This window comes from Zalophus californianus, chromosome 2 (assembly GCF_009762305.2).
Source record: "Zalophus californianus isolate mZalCal1 chromosome 2, mZalCal1.pri.v2, whole genome shotgun sequence".
NCBI classification, from domain to species: Eukaryota; Metazoa; Chordata; class Mammalia; order Carnivora; family Otariidae; genus Zalophus; species Zalophus californianus.
The window spans coordinates 33,675,581-33,693,905 of NC_045596.1; the positions used below are offsets into that span (position 1 = coordinate 33,675,581).

At 48.3% G+C, this 18,325-nt stretch overlaps 1 protein-coding gene across 22 annotated transcripts in view; it reads right to left on the reverse strand.

The window, feature by feature from the left end:
- Positions 1-80: 80 nt before the first annotated feature.
- APBB2 (amyloid beta precursor protein binding family B member 2) overlaps positions 81-18,325 on the reverse strand; it is a 356,077-nt gene continuing 337,832 nt past the window's right edge. For 21 of the 22 annotated variants that reach the window (XM_027599383.2, XM_027599387.2, XM_027599390.2 and 18 more), the window contains 6 exons: positions 15,419-15,533; positions 13,227-13,314; positions 12,252-12,335; positions 10,456-10,571; positions 8,585-8,764; positions 81-3,957 (listed from right to left, as the gene is read on the reverse strand). In XM_027599383.2, the coding sequence (XP_027455184.1) occupies positions 3,790-3,957; positions 8,585-8,764; positions 10,456-10,571; positions 12,252-12,335; positions 13,227-13,314; positions 15,419-15,533 (751 nt within the window). In that variant the 3' untranslated portion in view covers positions 81-3,789. The remainder of the gene's footprint in view (positions 3,958-8,584; positions 8,765-10,455; positions 10,572-12,251; positions 12,336-13,226; positions 13,315-15,418; positions 15,534-18,325) is intronic. The other variant, XM_027599398.2, reaches the window with a different exon arrangement.

An 18,325-nucleotide genomic window follows, 5' to 3' on the forward strand; every position in this document is an offset into this window, starting at 1 on the left:
ATGACTAGCATGGAGACACTACCCTTGCATTTCCATTCCTGGGTCTATAGGATTGAGATGTCAGATAAATGAGCCAGACATTTTATGCAGCTAAGTTTATTCTCACAACATATTACATTAAAATGTGTAAAAGTGGTCAACAGCAAACGGGGCAGAAAGCAAAAGCAAACGTTCTTTCAGGATAAACAAGCTGCTTTGGATGGCAGGGAGTGCTCTCACTGATAAAGTGTGAGCCCAATCTTTTCTCTGAAGCTGAAATAAATTAAACTTCATTTTCCTGGCTGTGAAACACACATGTCAGCTGTGTATTAGGTTAAGGAAGCCTGGCAAACTAGAGAGCTAATGGTTTTACTAGTTAAATTGTGCTAGCATCAGTTAGGCATAGGTTTTTCACGTTGTTTGTGAAATCTTCAATTTGTGTTGCAATGCTTATGAAATGAGTGTGTCATACAAGAAAAGGAGGAAAGATTTCGGGTTTTCTAGTAAGTGACCTTGTGTAGAATGGTCTTACAAATCTCCATCATAAGATCAGACTGGATTTTTAAAAAAGTAGCAGTGCCAACAGTTTATCACAAAGAACTTACTTTAATGGAAATGGGTCTAATGTCCCTTCATGCAACCAGACAGACACAAACAGAAAACAATGGTCCTAAGTAGCTATGGGTGATCTTATATCCAGGTGGAAACAAAGGGCTTGTGGACATGTGTCTTTGAGGGGAGATCACATGTGCTGTGAAGGATATAAAAACAAAGCACCGAGCAGTGCTTTTGGTTTGCAAAGTAAAGTTTTTGCCAGAGGCCTGGTGGCTGTTCCCCTTGATGCTGCCAAGGAGCACACAGATGAGGTGGCAAGTCTGCGTCTGTCTAGCTGCTTTTAAAAAATAAAAGGACCTTTGAGCATTTTGCCATTTCTTCTACATATTCCAATAAAAATGTGACTACAAATCATTACAAAACCACCTTTTAGGTGACGTATAGTTCACTGAGATTGCTTAGGCCTGGATACACTGTGAGATACTATCCAGTAAAGATAATACATTAACACAATAATGCAGTCTATTTAAGTAAAAATAGAATAAATAAAATAAAAATATTTCAAGCCGTATTTAACAGGTTAATTAAAACAATGGTAAGACGAACGAGGCATAGCGGACACGGCCGCCTGTTCACCGCGTCGCGGGTCTAAAGAAGATGCATAGATAACCCGAGTGTGACCACAGCGTCGGGTGAGACACGGCGCCCTCTCCCAGAGAAATGCACACACACCGTCACACGTACTTTTTGGCCATGGCAGAAAGTGTCCGAACGCTCTGTTTAACGTAATGAATCTTACAAAAAATTAATTGCATTTAGGACGCAAAGCTGTTTTCAAAACAATATCTGCAGTAAAGTTTTCAGTATGTAAAGGCTATCATTCATCTTAACATATCCTATAATTGCATATATCAATCAGTTTGCTACTTAAAGCTAGCTCAGTATTCTTGATCCTGAAAACAAACAAAGGTATGCCTTAAAAATTCAACAGTGGGTTCTGGTAGAGATTTCCAATATAAAAGTGGGTGACTTATTCAGAATTTTTATCACACTAAAACCTTTCACTGTGGAGATCGAGATGAGAGATCACTGTGATTGAATTTTGAACAGCTTTTCAAAGGGCAAACTAAGGATTTTCTTAACGCAATAATTTCTGACGATGGCACTGGTTATTTCAGGTAGAACAGTATACAGGCTGGTGAGAAGTAGGATTCATTTCTAGGGTGACATCTTTTTTGTCATAACACTAGAGTGCTAGCAAACAGTTCCAGAATTCTGAGGGAACAGAGTCAGGAGGCCACCTACTCCATTATGTTCTCTGGTGGCTAAGTACCATGAGTTAGGACTATCTCTACCACCAGTACCACCACCTCTGGAAAATCTCGGAAGTTGAACAGGCCGCACGGCATGTAAGAGCCTGTCCTCTACAACACTTTTGAGGCACACTGCAGGGAAAGAGGCCTGGACTGAGAGAGGGCAATGGTTTTATGATTAAGACTGCTGTGTGAGGGACTTGGATGTATTCCCCTCCTTCTACAGGGAATTCTAAGATTTCTTGACAGTAACTGGATATGCCCAGAGTAACTGTGGAGAGACCCTTCCTCACTGATGTGGAAGGAGCATGACTTACAACAGAGCTGGGAAGCGTGGGTTCTCATCCGGGTTCTCTCGCAAACTTCTGAGAGGTCTTAGGCTACATGACTGAGCCTCTTGGTACTTTATACATATTTTTATTTCTCAAATGTGTTTAGTACCTTTCTCTACCTCGTAAGGCTCAAATGGTTACCCCATTTGAATGTGGAAGCCGTTTTAACAAGTACATCGCAGTAGATAAACAAAGTGTTACTTTTTATAACGATGTCTTAAAATGTTAATTTTGACATTAAAAAGTAAATAAGACTAATATTTAGATTGGTCTCCTTAGCAACTTCCTTTTAAGATAATGTCAACAAAAGTCTAAATCTGTGTATCTTTATAGGTGAGAAAAGAGAAGCAGGAAAATGCTTTTTGGGAAACTTGTTAAGCAGTCCAGTGTTGCTATGTATATTTTGCTCTGATATGAAATATTTAAATCTTGAAAAAAATAGAAATTTAAAAATATATCTAGTAAAGTCCAACATATTCTAATATTAAATACATAACTTCAGAAAGGTTCGATTTAATGTAATTTGTTGCCATGGACAATACATGATGGACAGACAGCTTTCTGGGCAAAAAGCATGAGGGTAAGACTGAGCTGGATACGGAATCCTAGCAGAACGTTTCACTAGGAAGACGAACATAATAATGTGGTGGTGGAGACCCAAAATATAAATGACATTTCCTCAACTCCAAATTGCATATTGGCTAATTATCAAACTAAGGATGAAAGGCGTAGGAGAAATATTTCATTTTAATGTTGTTTGTGTAGAGAATGGCCATAGTGAACTATAATTCTCTAGCTGCATTGTACAATATAAGGCAGAAGTTTGAAATACGTCCCACCCGAAATGCGTTCTGATTTTCTTTCATTTTTCTTTTTCCTTTTTTTTTTTAAATAATCGGTTTGAAAGCCATCTAGAAAAGCTATTTTTTTGCCCGATTTTAATTGCTCAAACTTGGTATGCTTTTCAATTCTGAAGTTTCACTTTCCCCCCCAACATCCCACAAGCAGCTGTAGACCTGAAATGGCGTCCGTGCGTCCAAGAGCTCGTCAAGGAAAGCCGCCAGCTGGTTTCTGTACTGATGCCGACAGCCGGTGTTGTCAAGCAAAAGGTCTGATTTCGTGAAAGACTGAAACAAAAACTCCTCATCCTATTTTTACAGCAATTCAATGGTATCTGGCACGCGGTGGCTACTCCAAGGCTGGACACGGGGCCAAGTGCTTGTGACAGATCCAATCCAGGAGACAATGAAACTAACTCCGGCGTCGTTCACCCCAAGGACTCAGCTTTAGTTCACGAGGAGGGCTGTGGCCACATTCTTCTCCGTGTGCGTGAAGTCAAGTAATGGTCACCATATTTACAGTAAGAAAAAGACCTTCCACTGCTCAGGATGTATCTGACTGATAGCAAAAAAAATTAGTCATGCTTCTTTTCATATCACAGGATGGTGGCAAGACGAGAGAACATGCTTGTCTAACACTGTTTGGTTAAGGATTAATTCTCTGAAGACAAAGCATCAGCAACTGAATGGAAGGCCAGGTATCAGTTCATCTTCTTTAGTGTAGCTATTCAATCTTCAGGGACGTAGTCCGGAATCCTTTAACATACGCAGCTATGGTGTCTCTGTGACAGGGCGTTTCTGTTTCAAAGTGTCAATGAGGGATAAGACCCCCCGTTTTACATTGGTTGTGACCCGTCTGGTCACCGAGTCTGCTGGCGGAGGAGGTGGTCGAACTTTCTGGGAAGGCGGCCTGGCTACCAAGCACTTCTGGTATCGTAACTGAAATGAAACAAAAGTGTTTTATGGTCGTTAATGACATGTCATCCCTTCTTGTTTAATTCCATTTTAATTCACCAATACATTTACTTCCAAAATGTAATGACCTAGCTCCTATACATAAACCGAAGAGTTTATTTCTTAATGTGGGTATTTGAAATGTTCTTAAAAGATCATTAGGCTTGGGGCACGTGGGCGGCTCAGTCAGTTAAGCATCTGACTCCTGATCTCAGCTCAGGTCTCGATCTCAGGGAAAAAAAAGATCATTCGGCTCAACAAAGGTGTGGTGGCTTTTGCCACCCTTCTCCACCCTCCACTTGTTCTCTGTATGGACAGGCTGTAATTAATATACCTAAGAGTCAAAGAGCTAATGAAAAGGACAAGGATCGGGAGAGACAATCCTCGAGTTTTGTGGGAGACAGGTACAACTCTGTACATGAGGTGAGTGCTCATGGCTAACTGGGAGACAACACGGTAGAAAGGGCACAGTCTGGGGGCGCCTGGGTGGCTCAGTCGTTAAGCGTCTGCCTTCGGCTCAGGTGATGATCCCAGGGTCCTGGGATCGAGCCCCGCATCGGGCTCCCTGCTCAGCGGGAGCACTCACCCTGCTTGTGTTCCCTCTCTCACTGTATCTCTCTCTGTCAAATAAATAAATAAAATCTTAAAAAAAGAAAGAAAGAAAGAAAGAAAGAAAGGGCACAGTCTGAATCTAGGCTCTATCACTTATGTGAACTGTATGACCCAAGCAAGGTACTCCATCTCTCAGCCTCAGTTGCTTCCATGTAAAATGGCACAAAGCTGGGACCTTTACAGAGGGCATTACGATTAAGGAATCCTTGCAGAATGCCGAAAACTGGCCTAGCAACACCGAAGGCGTTCAGAAATGTTCGTTCCTTTTCCTGTTTCCTGCTTTAATAAAACAGAAGGATGTGTACAGATTTCAGGATACATTTTATCTGCAAGTCCAAATCCTAGTGGATTTAAAAATTTTAAGTAATCTCAAATTCACAACCCCAAGATCAAGAGTTGCACGCTCCGCCGACCGAGCCAGCCAGAAGCCCCTAAATCCTAATGGGTTTTAAAATGTCCATTAGCACTGTTGGCACCACAGTTTCTCTCCTTCAGAAATGTAACACAATCCACCCGCTTTTATATTAATGAAAAGGTAAGCAATTCTTCAAAATTAGATACGAAGGTTAAAATTTACCAAATACGTTTTTTCCTAATCCAAGCACTTTAAAATAATTAATTCCATAGCTGATTTTTTTAAACTCTACTTAAATATCAATAGGTTCTTTAGTACAGTGTGAAACAGGCTGATGCTTCCCCACGGGAAGCATAAACTACAGGAAGGACTCTTGAGTCACAAAGCCCAGAGATTACAGAACTAGCCCCTTTCGACCCAGTCATCCAAGAAAGGATTTCTCGTTTCCTCTCTGCAAGGTACCTTGCTAGGTCTGCATCACAACCCAAACCACACACTTCCAAAGCACAGATTTGTAAATGGGCAGGTGTCGCATCATGGTGCACTGGACTAGGAATCTCTCCTGGGAGGTGTGTCCAGTGTGAGTCAAAATTGCACCTGATGAATTTCATGAAGGCTCCCTCTCTCCTGAATTTCACCAAAATATCCACAGCTGGGCCCATACCACACAACTGCAAAAGATGCCTAAAAATTAAGGAGATTCAAAAGAGTGTGTCAACACCACAGGTATTTCAGATGGTATAAATTCATGCGCATATAGTTCAGACAGAGGTTCATGCAGATCGGACTCAAGAGGAAAGCCACTGAGTCAGAAATGCTGGGATCTGAGTGTAAAGAGTGGGATGTTATCAGTGCGCCTTCATACCGGATTGGCCGAGCCGCTTCAGCCGGCTGCCCTATTACAATTAAAATCGTAAGCAAGTGAGGGGCGCCTGGGTGGCTCAGCTGGTTAAGCGACTGCCTTCGGCTCAGGTCATGATCCTGGAGTCCCGGGATCGAGTCCCACCCACATCGGGCTCCCTGCTCGGCGGGGAGTCTGCTTCTCCCTCTGACCCTCCCTCCTCTCATGTGCTCTCTCTCTCTCTCTCATTCTCGCTCTCAATAAGTAAATAAAAAATCTTTAAAAAAAATCGTAAGCAAGTGAGTAAAAATTGTTTCTTAGAGAGAAAAAGAGTCTGGGAATCAGAAAACAAACTGTAACCAGTGATAAAGCTAATTATTTGTCACCAGCATTTAAAATGTACAATTAAGGCTGAAAGCCATTCATTTTACGACTACAACCATCTGTTACGATCCTTTTTCAGTTTCATGAAATACCTAAATAGTCATCCTCCGTTTTTGCTTGACTGGATGCTTTCATTGTCTTCATCCCATCTCAGTCTCCCGTGCTTGGTTCGGGGGTCCACCTGGACCCCCCCCAGTCCTGTCCCTTCTCTTGCGGGCAGATCTGAGTTACTATTACTAGCCTCCCGGCTCCAGGGCACTTGACAAAGGCCTGTGGGCAGAAGGACGCCAGCCCCTGAGCACTCGGCACCGGCTCTCGCCTTCGCTCCTCCCTCCTCGCCTCTCCACTCAAAGGTGCCCTTTAAGTCAGCTGGCTCCCTTCCTCCTGCCTCGCCTTCACCATCTAGAGCCCACTTCATCCTCTGCTTCATTCTTCACCCGGCAACTGCGTGTCTACCACACGTAAACAACAGGGAACTCACGCCACCTCCGTCACCACCACCTGCTTCTCTTGGACCCCTAGCATCTGGCTAGTCTCGAAGTCACCGTGACCCAGTGAGGAGGCTAAACCCCAGCCCTAGGCTCTTAATCTACCACCAAGACCTTGCCCCAACTGTATATGTGACCCCCATTCCTTTTCATTTTTTTTTAAAAAGATTTTATTTATTTGAGAGAGGGAGAAGCAGACCCCCCCGCTGAGCAGGGAGCCCGACATGGGCCCGATCGCCAGACCCTGGGATCATGACCTGAGCTGAAGGCAGACGCTTAAGCCACCCAGGCGCCCCTATGACCCCCATTTCAATCCAGCTTTGCTAGCTCATATCCCTCAGTCTAAAAAATGTGTGAGCCCCCCTGCCGCCCCCCGCCATAAAACAAGAAGCAAACTCCCTTACTGTTGTGCTTTGAACTACCCCTTCCTTGTCAGACCTTGGTCGGCTTTCGGGGTCTCTGTTTCTTTTTCCTCCTGGCCACTTCTCAGTCCAGTGTGGTCTTACACTTTTCCTTACAGCACCTTTTACACCACAACCGGCTCACGTGTCTCCCCCTGTAGCTAAGCTCTGTAATGCAAGGATCGGCTCTTACTCGAACTCCCCAGAGTCCAGCCTATAAACGGTGGGTTGAATTAAATGAAGAACCGGTGCTTCAAATTCAGTATTGCTCATCCCCAGCCAGGCGATTCTCTACCACGTTCCAAGCCATCTGCTCCTGCTTACTCCACTGCCAACACTCCTGGTTTAGACACTCCGGAACCCTCATGCGGACCGGTGGCTTCCTGGTCATTGTCCTTTCAATCCATCCCCTCCTTTAGTTTCTCTTTTGGGGGGAGTATGCTTTTAAAACCCAGTATCAATTCATCGCTCCTGCTTAACAATGTTTGCTGAAGATAAACACGCTGGCATGACCTCACCTCCTTTACTCAGTTCCAGCTACCCAACCTGCTGCTGCGAAGAATTACCACCCACCCCAGGTCTTGATGCCTACATTCATACTGTTCCCTCAGTTTTTCTAGAACTTTTTTGGGGCTCCCGGGTGGCTCAGCCGGTTAAGCATCTGCCTTCGGCTCAGGTCATGATCCCAGGGTTCTGGGATCGATCCCCACATCGGGCTCCCTGCTCGGCGGGGAGCCTGCTTCTCCCTCTCCCACTCCCCCTGCTTGTGTTCCCTCTCTCGCTGTGTCTCTGTCAAATGAATAAATAAAACCTTAAAAAAAAAAAACACAGAACTTTTTCAGTGCCCAGCGTCACAGGTGCTCAAAGGGTATTTGCAGAATGAAGGGTGAGGTATTTTTGTTTGTTTGAAATCCTATACGTGGTACAAAGAGCGCAGCTGTGTCACCTGAAAAACTCGGGGTTGAACACAGACTTTGTCTCTTATCACCTTTCCTCTGAGCCTCTGTTTCCTCATACATAAAACAGAACTAACAACCACCCTACGGACGGTCATTGTAAGGACCAAGTTCACAGATACAAATTAAATATACAAGACTGACGTGCTGAAACCAACTATCTGAAATAAAAATCAATCAACACCCTGAATTTTTTTCAGTCCTAAGCTGGTTCTAAACAGCACCAACTTCTACATGCCCAACATTTTCTGACCGTATACTGAAGTTAATCAGGGATCAAGAATTAAGACTCCTCCAATCTGTAGACTTGATGATCCCTGCTTTCAGGGGTACCGGAGTCCCTACAGAATGTGGATCCATTGGCCCGGCTTCCTGTCGGCACCCTTGGCCGCTGAGATGGCCAACTGCTCGCCATGATGGATCGTGTCCGCAGGACTGAGGGTGCGACCCAACAGAGCGTCCCTTTAGAGAGGAGACCTATTTTCCTTTGAACGAGGAGCTCCGCACTGATTTCCTGCACGCAGCACAAGAGCAGAAGTGCAGAGCTGCGGCAGCGCCCCAGAGGGACCACTCACCATGCAGGCGGCCTGCACGGCCTCCGACACGTTACCCGCGTTAGGCTCGCACCAGAAAACATGGCACTCGAAGCGTTGGTTTCCGGTGTCCATGATGAAGGCAAACGTATGGACATCCTTCCCGACGCCCATGAAGGACAGGAATCGCACACGGCACTCCACCAAGACTTCCTCTTCATTCTGCAAGACACGCTGTTGAGCAGCCCGCTCTCTGTGAAGCCAGGCAGCAGTCCTACTAAACGGGCTCATTTCTTAAACCGCAGAATCAAGCCCGGAGCAGAGCAGAGACACCGGCATAAAAATATATAGCTCGCCTGGATTTAGCAAGCACTCGTATTTTTCTAGAAAGGCGAGTTTCTAAATGCGTCTGGAGAGGCCATCCCTGCTATGCGGGTGTCTCATCGACGTTTAGTCCGCTCAGAACGTCACTGCGGTTGCGTATGTTCTGTTCTCTGGCTACCACACTGCGGGCCTGGGCGTCCACGGCGGGCAGCAGTGGGGCCACGCAAACTCGGTAGGCTTTGCTCAGACAGGGCACCCGGCAGCTCAAAACCCGTACGGCCAGGCGAACCCGCTGGAAACCTCGGAGCGCCAAGAGAAAAGGAGCCATGACATCTCTTTCCATCCGGTTCTCCTTCCCATGCTAATAGTACGCTGAATCGTATTTCTATCTAAAACCATGTAGAAAAGCTGCCAAATCACTACCCCCCTCCCCAAACTGGTGTCCATATGGTATCCATATGATGCAGGGTAAAGAAATGTTCGGAATTCATTCTTATGAACACCACATCCTCTGCAGCAACCATATGCAATTTTTGAATTAGTAAACACATCCAGAATGTTGACTTTTGGATCATTAACTCTTGACTTACTAAATATTCACTCAGGTGCTACAGAATTCTTTTATAGCAAATGAAAGGAGCCTGAGGCACCATGAAGTTTTCTTGGGAGAAACGATGCTTAGGAAGTTTAGGCTGAGATCCGGGTAAGGGTCGGGGGGGGGCGCGGGGCACAGAGGCGGCAGCCCTTGCAGATGCTGAGGGAGAAAAGGGTGTGACACGTTTAAAGACTTAAGACGATCCAGCTTGGCAGGCTGAGGGGCAGGGTCAGTGAGCATCTGACTCCTAACTCCTTCTGCGAAGGTGCATTGGGCTCGAAGGTGACCTCCCAGTGGACAGAATCAAGAGCAGGCCAACGCCTTGGGGGTCTTTCCGTGACAGGTGCCTCACAGAGGGAGAATTAAAAAGTGGTCAGGAGTCTGGAGCAGACTGCTGGACTGAATCCTGAGCTTGCTGCTTCTAGCTGTTGTGAGGCACTTATTCGATCTCCTTGTGCCTCAGTTTCCTCAACCATAAAACTGGGATAATCTGGTCTGAGGCTAAAGCTGGCCTCTGTCAATGACCACTAGCCCCTGCTACTCCTAACAGAACAAACCCCAGGACCTCCCACAACCGAAGCAGCTCCTGTACCCCAACTCCAGACAAACAGCCCTGTCCCCACTGAAGCCTGGAGAGTAGCCCAGAAAACCAAACCCTGCAAGGAGTGACTGCCGGCGTCGTACAGGGACCTCTAGCAAACGATTTCCATCTCTGGGGCACAAGGGGAAGAAAGAATTGGGAGCACCAGAAGAGAAGCTTCTTAGTTCAAAGAAGAGCACAGTGATGCAGAGATCCAGACACAAAGGCAGAAAAAAAAGTTTTTTTTTTTTTTTTTTTTAAATGCAGGCCTTTTACTCACAATTAAGCATAACCACCCCTCCCCCCGCACCCCACCCTCCAGAGGTCAAGCCTTGGCTATGTGTCTGTGCTTCACGGGAGATTACTGTTTCACCATAACCCACACAGACCAACCCCATGTTCGATCCTGCTCACCTTTTCACTGATGACGGTCACAGTAGCATCGGCCACATTCATGTTCACTGACGGCCAATCCTCCTTGTTGGATGAGGTCATAAGATTTTCTATGGCATTGTTCAGAGTATCCATTCCTGTGGATGGAACAGATTGCTGAACAAGGTCCTAAAGCCATTTATCACTCTCCAGCATGGGCCCAAATCACCCAATAGCAGCTACACCCAAACTGATCTTTTTTTTTTTTTTGTAGCCCCAGAAGACACTTTGAGCATTTCATTGCTTAAAAGAAAAAAAAATGCCAGCTTTTTCAACAGAAAGAAGGGTCATGAGAACCCCTGGAGAGGTGTAGTGGGTGATGTCCAGTCTAACTGGACCACGGTGCTACTTTCTTTCCAAAGAGTCCCTAGCCCTGAGTACACAGATAGTACTTAAACAAATGTTACCTTTTCCTAAGCAAGGAGCCTTGGGAAAAGGAACGGAACAGAAGCCAGCACTTGCTAGAATACCCCAATCTTCCTCCACCTTACTTTGCCACTTAAACGAGGCCAAGTGTGGAAGGCCTTGTACGTGAGCAGAATGCACTGTTCGAGGGGGCCCCTTGGCTGGGTGTTGGCACAGCTGTTTTCTGCGGCAGTGTGTGGGGGGGAGCTGGGAGAGCGACTCTACTGAGCTATCAGTTGCATACAATTTACTCATTTAAAGTGTACCATGCGAGAGTTTGTAGTGTATTCACAGAGTGGTGCAACCATCACCACAATCAATTTTAGAACATTTTTATCAGCCCGAAAACAAACCCTGTACACTTTCAGGGTTTCATCTAGTTCTTCCCAGCCCCCTGGTCCTAGGCAATTACTGATCCAATTTCTATCTCCAGAGGGCTGTCTCTTCTTGACGTTTCGTACACATGGAATCACGCAGTATGTGGTTCTTTGTTTCTGGCTGCTTTCGTGTGGCATCCTCTCTTCTAGGCTGATCCATGTTGTAGCACTACTTGATGCCTCTTTACCACCAAATAAAATTACACGGTATGGCGGCATCACAGTTTTATTTTTTGGCAGTATCACATTTTATTAATCTGTTTTGTCAGTTGACGGACATTTGTTCCCACTTTCTGACTCTGACAAATAAATGTAGCTGCGAATGTTTGTGTGGATAGATGTTTTAATTTCGCTTGGGGATATGCCCAGGAGCAGAACTGCTGAGTCCAGTGGTAACCGTGCGTTTGACCTGCCGGACTTTTTTCCAAAGCGGCTGTACCATTTCTCCCAAGCAGGGCATGACGGTTCTGATTTCTCCTCAGCCTTTTCTACCCAGGGAAAGGCTTCATCTCCCAGCCTCCTATCACCTTGGTAAGTTCTAACCCCTGGGATGGGAGCTGACTGCAGGCTGTGCTGCTTTCAGTCACCCCTGGAAAGGAAAGCACGAGGGCTCCCTCAGCCCCTTCCCCCTGCCCGGTGGTCAATAAGGACCAGAGCAGGTACCCCGGCCCCAGAGACGGAAGCTCCCTCTGAGAAGAGCAGAGCCCTCCAGAGCCCTGGATCACGCGTCTTGGGATAGCTGCATGAATGAGAACCATGTGTCTGCCTTGTTCAAGTCCCTCTGTTCTGTGGACAACATGACCAAGCAGCTTAGCCTGTCCCCTATTGCTCTTCTGATCAGGACCATTTACGTGCTATGGCTGCTCACAGGGCAGGGGCCTGATTCAAGACCAGGAAAGGGGATAGAACAACAGCCCCCACCCTCCGGGCAGGGGGGGCTCCTCCCACGGGCTCCCGAACACTCGCACAGGGAAAGGACATAAGTGCTGCACGTACCAACTGGTTTGTCGACGGGTAACATGCCCAAGTACCACACGTGGAACCTCTGCACCAGCTCAGTCTTTGGTGTCGGAAAATCTACTACAGAGAACAAAAGCAACAGATCTTTCGCTGTGGTTCCAGCACACACCTCAACACAGCCACCGCTCTGCGTTTGGTCTGGATGGCCCAGGGTCCCCCCTCCCCCGGGCCACGGTGCCCCGCTTCCAGAGGAAGAGGCAGCTCCTGTGCTGGGAGAAGAGCCTCTCTCCTAGCAGACGCGGGGGTCCCCCCAGCCCACCGAAATCCCGGTCAGCCTGCCCTTCTGGCAGGGGAGGCGCGGGGGAGCGCCGAGGGCAACGGGTGCATTCAAGCCGCCACCGTCTTTCTGACACACGCTGAACAACCGCTTCTGATGGCCTGTTTGTGAGGCATGCTTGATGCCCAGGGAAGACTTAATCACTCAGGGCACAGAGGCACGAGAAGGAACTACACAGAATCCCCCCAAATATCTGTATTTTTATTTTATGACAGAGGTGTAACTGTCATAACTGACAGAGAGCATTATGTTAGTTTCAGGTGTACAACACGGTGACTTGATACTTGTATATACTGCAAAAACAATCACCACGGTAAGTCTGCTTTACGTTCATCATTATACTTAAGAAAAACATTTTTTTCCCCACATCAACCCACATATTTTTAAACTAGCTGGTTCTTACCCCACGCTGTACCTGAGTTATAAAACCACTAAAGATAATATTCTTTCATCTTGTCCAGTAACAAGAAAACTCATCCTGGCCTTCTGTGCCTCATCCTATTGACACAAAGTTAACTCTGTGCCCAGGAGGACCCCGGGTGCTTGCTCAGCGAGCTTGCTCAGCAAGTTGGCTTGAGCATGGTTTCTCAAGATGCAGGGAAGGGCCTCTGGCTCTGACTAGGACGGACAGCGGGACGGCGCCAGCATGAGGAGAGCGGCCGCCGCTGACCTACCTTGCAAGGGCACGTCGAGGTTCACATTGGCTCTTTCCTGTAAGGAGCTGCAGGCCAGGGCTTTGGCATTCTTCCGTTCGGCCATAATCTGAAGAAGAGAAAACACACCTGTGGTCTGTGGCTACAGACCCCATGTCTTCAGCTAGTCCTGCCAGGAGAGGGTCTGAGCTGACCTGGCTTCCGAGTCAAACAGGCTTTAGTCTACGGCCTGACTTCCCGCCCCTGTACTGCTGAGCTGTTTTGAGAACTATGCTCCTTTTCCCCAGGGGTAACAGGCAAGGGACTATCCCTCTGAGTCACAATCTCCCGATTGCTCGGAAATGATTCCCCCATTCAGCAGGCTCCCGCCTCTAGTGAAACAACCCAAACAGATACCCTCTGCTGGCCCACCGTTGCCCACAGCTACGGACTTGTCCCATTGCTCCTGAATGCTGAGCACTCTTCAGGGCTCTGGGGATAGTGTTTGTAGGTTCAAATCCCACCTTCGCTACTTACTAGCTGTGTGACCTTGGGCCAGTCACCTGACCTCTTGTGCCTCATTTCCTCTTCGTACCTGGGAATCCTAGTATTGATGTCCCCAGTGATAATGTTATGTCAGTTCTGAGGATTCAGTGTCAGCGCTCGGAAATATTCGCTGCTCTCAGGACTGTTCCCAAACCCGTCAGCTGTCTACGAAATTGGTGGTCTGCTGCGAGGGGCCACGAGCATCACCTCTCGCTCCTCTTCACTCAGTGCTGTTGCTTTAGGGACTGAAAGAATGCCCCCCTTCGGTGGCCCCACAAGTCACTCACATCGTCATTCCCAGCCCCAAGCTTTGCATTCCAGGTGGAACAGAAGTCGCTTTGGCCCCAGAGCTCCCCGCCAGCCCTCTCTCGGTCCGTGCCTGGGACGGCGGGCCAGAGGGCCGCTACCAACAACAGCAGTACCTTTTCCCGAGCACTTCCTCTGTGCTGGGCCGTGTTCTGGGGGCTTGCCACGAGAACACGAGCTCCACAAGGACAAAGACTGTTTTCCCCCATTTTAGTCTCTGCTGTGTTCTTAGAACAGTACCCCGTAAATGGCATTCCGAGCTATCGGCTGCGTGACTGAATGAAGGCAATGACAAGGAAGGGGCATGCTGCACGGGCCTGTGGACGCCGGAGTGGGACAGAGGATGGCCGCCGGGATTAGGGCAGCAGACTGGTCCCAGCTCCTACCCATCCCTTAGGAAACGTGGCTGGCACCTGCCTTGCTTCTGCTGCTCAGACACCGGGCTACAACCTGCGCAGGGTAGCTGAGGGAGCACTGTAACGAGGCCAGGACTTGACATCCGCCTCAAACCAGAAAGGTGACATCCAGCAGAGGTGACGGCCAAGTCCCATGTTCAGATTAAGTCAGTCTAGGGAGCGGAAAGGCCTGGCCACAGAACATCCATGACAGTGCCCTGGGGATCTGGCCAACAGCTATTTGAACACAAGCTGGCACGTGATGTGGTTGCTAAAAACATCAATCACCCCCGTCCTGTACTCCTTGAAGGTCAAGGGACAGAGTGGCCCGTGGTCTTTTCTCCACTGGCTTGCCCGTGGGACACTGTGTTCATTCAGGGGGACCCAACTAGAGTATGCAGAAGAAGAGGGGTAGGAGCCTCGTAACCTTGGGACCCAAAAGAGATGGGGCTTCTGGAGAAAGGAGGAAGACAGGAGCAGGAAGACTGGACAGCTATCTAGCGCCCCCAAACGTACAGGTACAGCCAACAGCTTCAAATGTCTTCAAACGGTAAAGGGCTGCCCAGGCAAAGAGACAAAAATGGAGGAATCTTTCTCTGTTGTTCTAAATCACACATCTCATGTAACTAGGTGGAGGTTCTAGAGAGGATGATTTCAGGTCTACACAAGGATGAACTCTAGAACAGCCAGAGCTGCTGATTAATAGAACAGTCTCCTGAAAAGTACAAGACCCTGTTAATGGAGGTCAACAGAGATCCCAGGCAGAGGATGGGGATGTTCCTTTCAGGACTGCTCTGCTGGAGGGAAGGAGGGGGCGCTAGTCCGGCGATGCCCAGCTGCCTGTCCTCATTCTGAGGCTCTGAGGCTCTGTGACTCTGGCTAAAGCAGCAGAACGTCACCAGTGTGAGACCCGGACCACACCCGCTTCCCTGCTCAGGCGGTGAGAAAAGACAGGGAGACGCACCACTGCGCCCTGACCCACCTTACCTTGGAACAGATTTCGTGGAGACTTGTGGCGATGGCTTTTGCTGGTGTGTCACATCGAAACACATGACATTTCAAAATTCTTGTGTCTTTGTCTCTTGCTACATAAGCAAAATCTCTGTGCAAACAACATTTATCAGTGCATTAGAAAAGGAACCTCTAACAGCACACGCTCTAGTTACGTGTTAGCTGAGCAGGCAGCCAGCAGGTCAGTGGTAAACAGAGTATGTATGCAATGGTTAAAAAAACAAAATTCAAACTTCAACAGCTACCTAAAAAACAGAGGAACAACTCCATGGATTTGAGAATTCGTTGCTGAGTAAAACAACTACAATGTTTCCCAAAGTCAGGGCCCCGAGCTCCTGGAATCTCTTATGGCCCCTAACAAAGCCCGGTATTTTTTATGAGCCTTCTATCTCGAGGAACAACAAATACTGTGATTATGGAGGAGAACCGTGGCAAGCGCGGTGGTACAGCGGGGGCGGAACGAGAGGCTCTGATGTGTACATGTGCCCGGAGTACGAGCAGACCCCCGGCCGCTGGGACGAGGGGACGGGCGGTCCCCGGGTGGCCTGCCCCACAAGGATGCAGCACAGACTGAGATCCCGTCAAAGGCATTTGACCCCGTCCAGTGGCGCTCCGCTCCAGAGCTCAGGGGGACAGTGGCAGCTCCCCCTCTGCTGGGAGCTCACACGCCTTGGGGAGCGAGTGGCTGGCGTTGGACTTGAGCATCTGTTTGACCGAAGACAGGGATAACGACTGGGACGGTGCCCGGCTTCAAAAGGACCGGGCTGTACGACGCAAGTTCTCACCGTATTATCGGAGGACAGTGGTTTAAAGATCAAAGTGTCTCAGAAGAATACATGCCCGGGTCTACCCATGTGGATCATAAAGATTTCTTTGTAGATGTTGCTTAAGCCAGGACACTGTCTGTAAACATCACCGCAGATGAATGGGCTTTTAAGGATTCCTCTTAACGAAAGAACTGGCGGTCTGTTCAGACAATGATAATCACTTTCCTCAAGGTATCCTTGGCTTCTGTGGGGAGGCAGAGGGATCTTGCCATCGTGAAGACGGAGGCGGTCAGCCTGCCCCATATCGCGTGCCATGCGCGGTGGGGCTCTCCAAGCCCGGCTGCAGGTCAGGGCACTTCAGCCTCAGCCTGTCCACACCTGCTTCAATACCTGCTCCCCGCCAACCCTCTCCTTCCTCATCCTCTATCTCGGCTGGTGTCCTCCAGGCTAGAACCCAGAGGCCTTCCAGCCTCCCCCATCCCCCCCCCAAATCCCCACGTTTGGCCTGTTTTACCTCCTGAAAATGTCCTGAACTCATCCTCCCTTGCAGCCCTACCACCTCTCAGGCGTCCTCCCTACGTGTGCTCGCACTGTCTCTTCGCCCTTGTCGCGGTGCGGGACTCAGAGCTGGGCAGGCATCCTTCCCAGCGCTGCCATGGCAACCCGGACACACTGCCCTTCCCACCAGGTGCGTCAGTATGTTTATGAGTTTGTATTCCCGACGCCTTAAAGCTCTGTGAAGATGATCTGGACCTTAGTTACCCCCAATACCCAGTCCAGGCCTGGCCATACAAGTACTAACCAAGTGCTCCTTCCTCCTTTAGGAATCGGGGCTGCATCCCAATTTCCTGTGGGTAAGCTGGCTCTTGGTCAGAGGTGCCAACAGGCTTCAGGACTGTGGGCTGGGGGGGGGGGGTGGGTCTGGGCGAGGAGCTAGGCCCAGACTCAGTGGTGAGCACAGTCTTGTTCTACACTGTGTTCCTAAGGCCTTCCCATTCTAGTCTCAACCACCATCAAGAAAACATATTATTTAGGGCGCCTGGGTGGCTCAGTTGGTTAAGCAACTGCCTTCGGCTCGGGTCATGATCCTGGAGTCCCGGGATCGAGTCCCGCATCGGGCTCCCTGCTCAGCGGGGAGTCTGCTTCTCCCTCTGACCCTATCCCCTCTCATGTGCTCTCTCTCTCTCATTCTCTCTCAAATAAATAAATAAAATCTTAAAAAAAAAAAAAAAAAAGAAAATATATTATTTAAAAAGGAGATGAGAGAAGGCCTCCCTTCTGGAGACCACGCTCAAGGAAAGCCCGGTTTCTGGCCCCCAACTCTCTGGGTTCTTCTTTCCTAGATGGATCCTAAAAGAATACATGTGGTGTCTCACCACACACAACCATCTTCCTTCAAAATTCTATGTTCAGCTGCCATTTCTCTGAGGCCAAATCTCTTTGGGTCTATGATCACCCACCCGAAGTCCAAAACCTGTCTGGATTTCTAGAGTTCCAGAATTTGTCCCACCTCCTCCTCTAGCACCCTTATTCCAACCACGGAGCTCTCCCCTCTGTTCTGGAAAGGCAGGTCTCCACTCATGGTATCTCCCCTCGCTTTGTGACCCCTCCCTGGTCTCCCCAGACTATATGACGGACCCTGCCCCATCCACTCTGTATGGTCCATCCAGCTCAAAAGCCTGCTTGGCCCTCTGGGCCCCAGGACTTGTGTCTAAACACAGTATTTAATTCTGCAGCACAAAGGATAAGTAAGAGCTTGTCACACCCTCCTTTTTGTACTTATCTCATTCCTGAGTCCACTGAGCTACACGACCTTGGGCAATGGAGTCTAACCTCATCTCCAAGTGAGAGAGTTGAGAAACATGATTTCCAAGGCTCCTGTCCAGCTCTGACATTCGATGAGGTAAGCTTCCAAGACCGAGCCTGCTCTTCGGGACTGCTGGCCAGGCTGCAAGGGTAGCAACTGCAAGGTTACCATCCGGGAGATGGAACCAGCCCTGATTTAGAAGCCATGGATCATTGTTTTCAAACTGCAGCTCTGTGCCCTCTGTTCTTTCACATGCGGCCCCTGAGGAGTAATTTTTTTAAAAAAATTATTATTATTAATCTTTTCTTC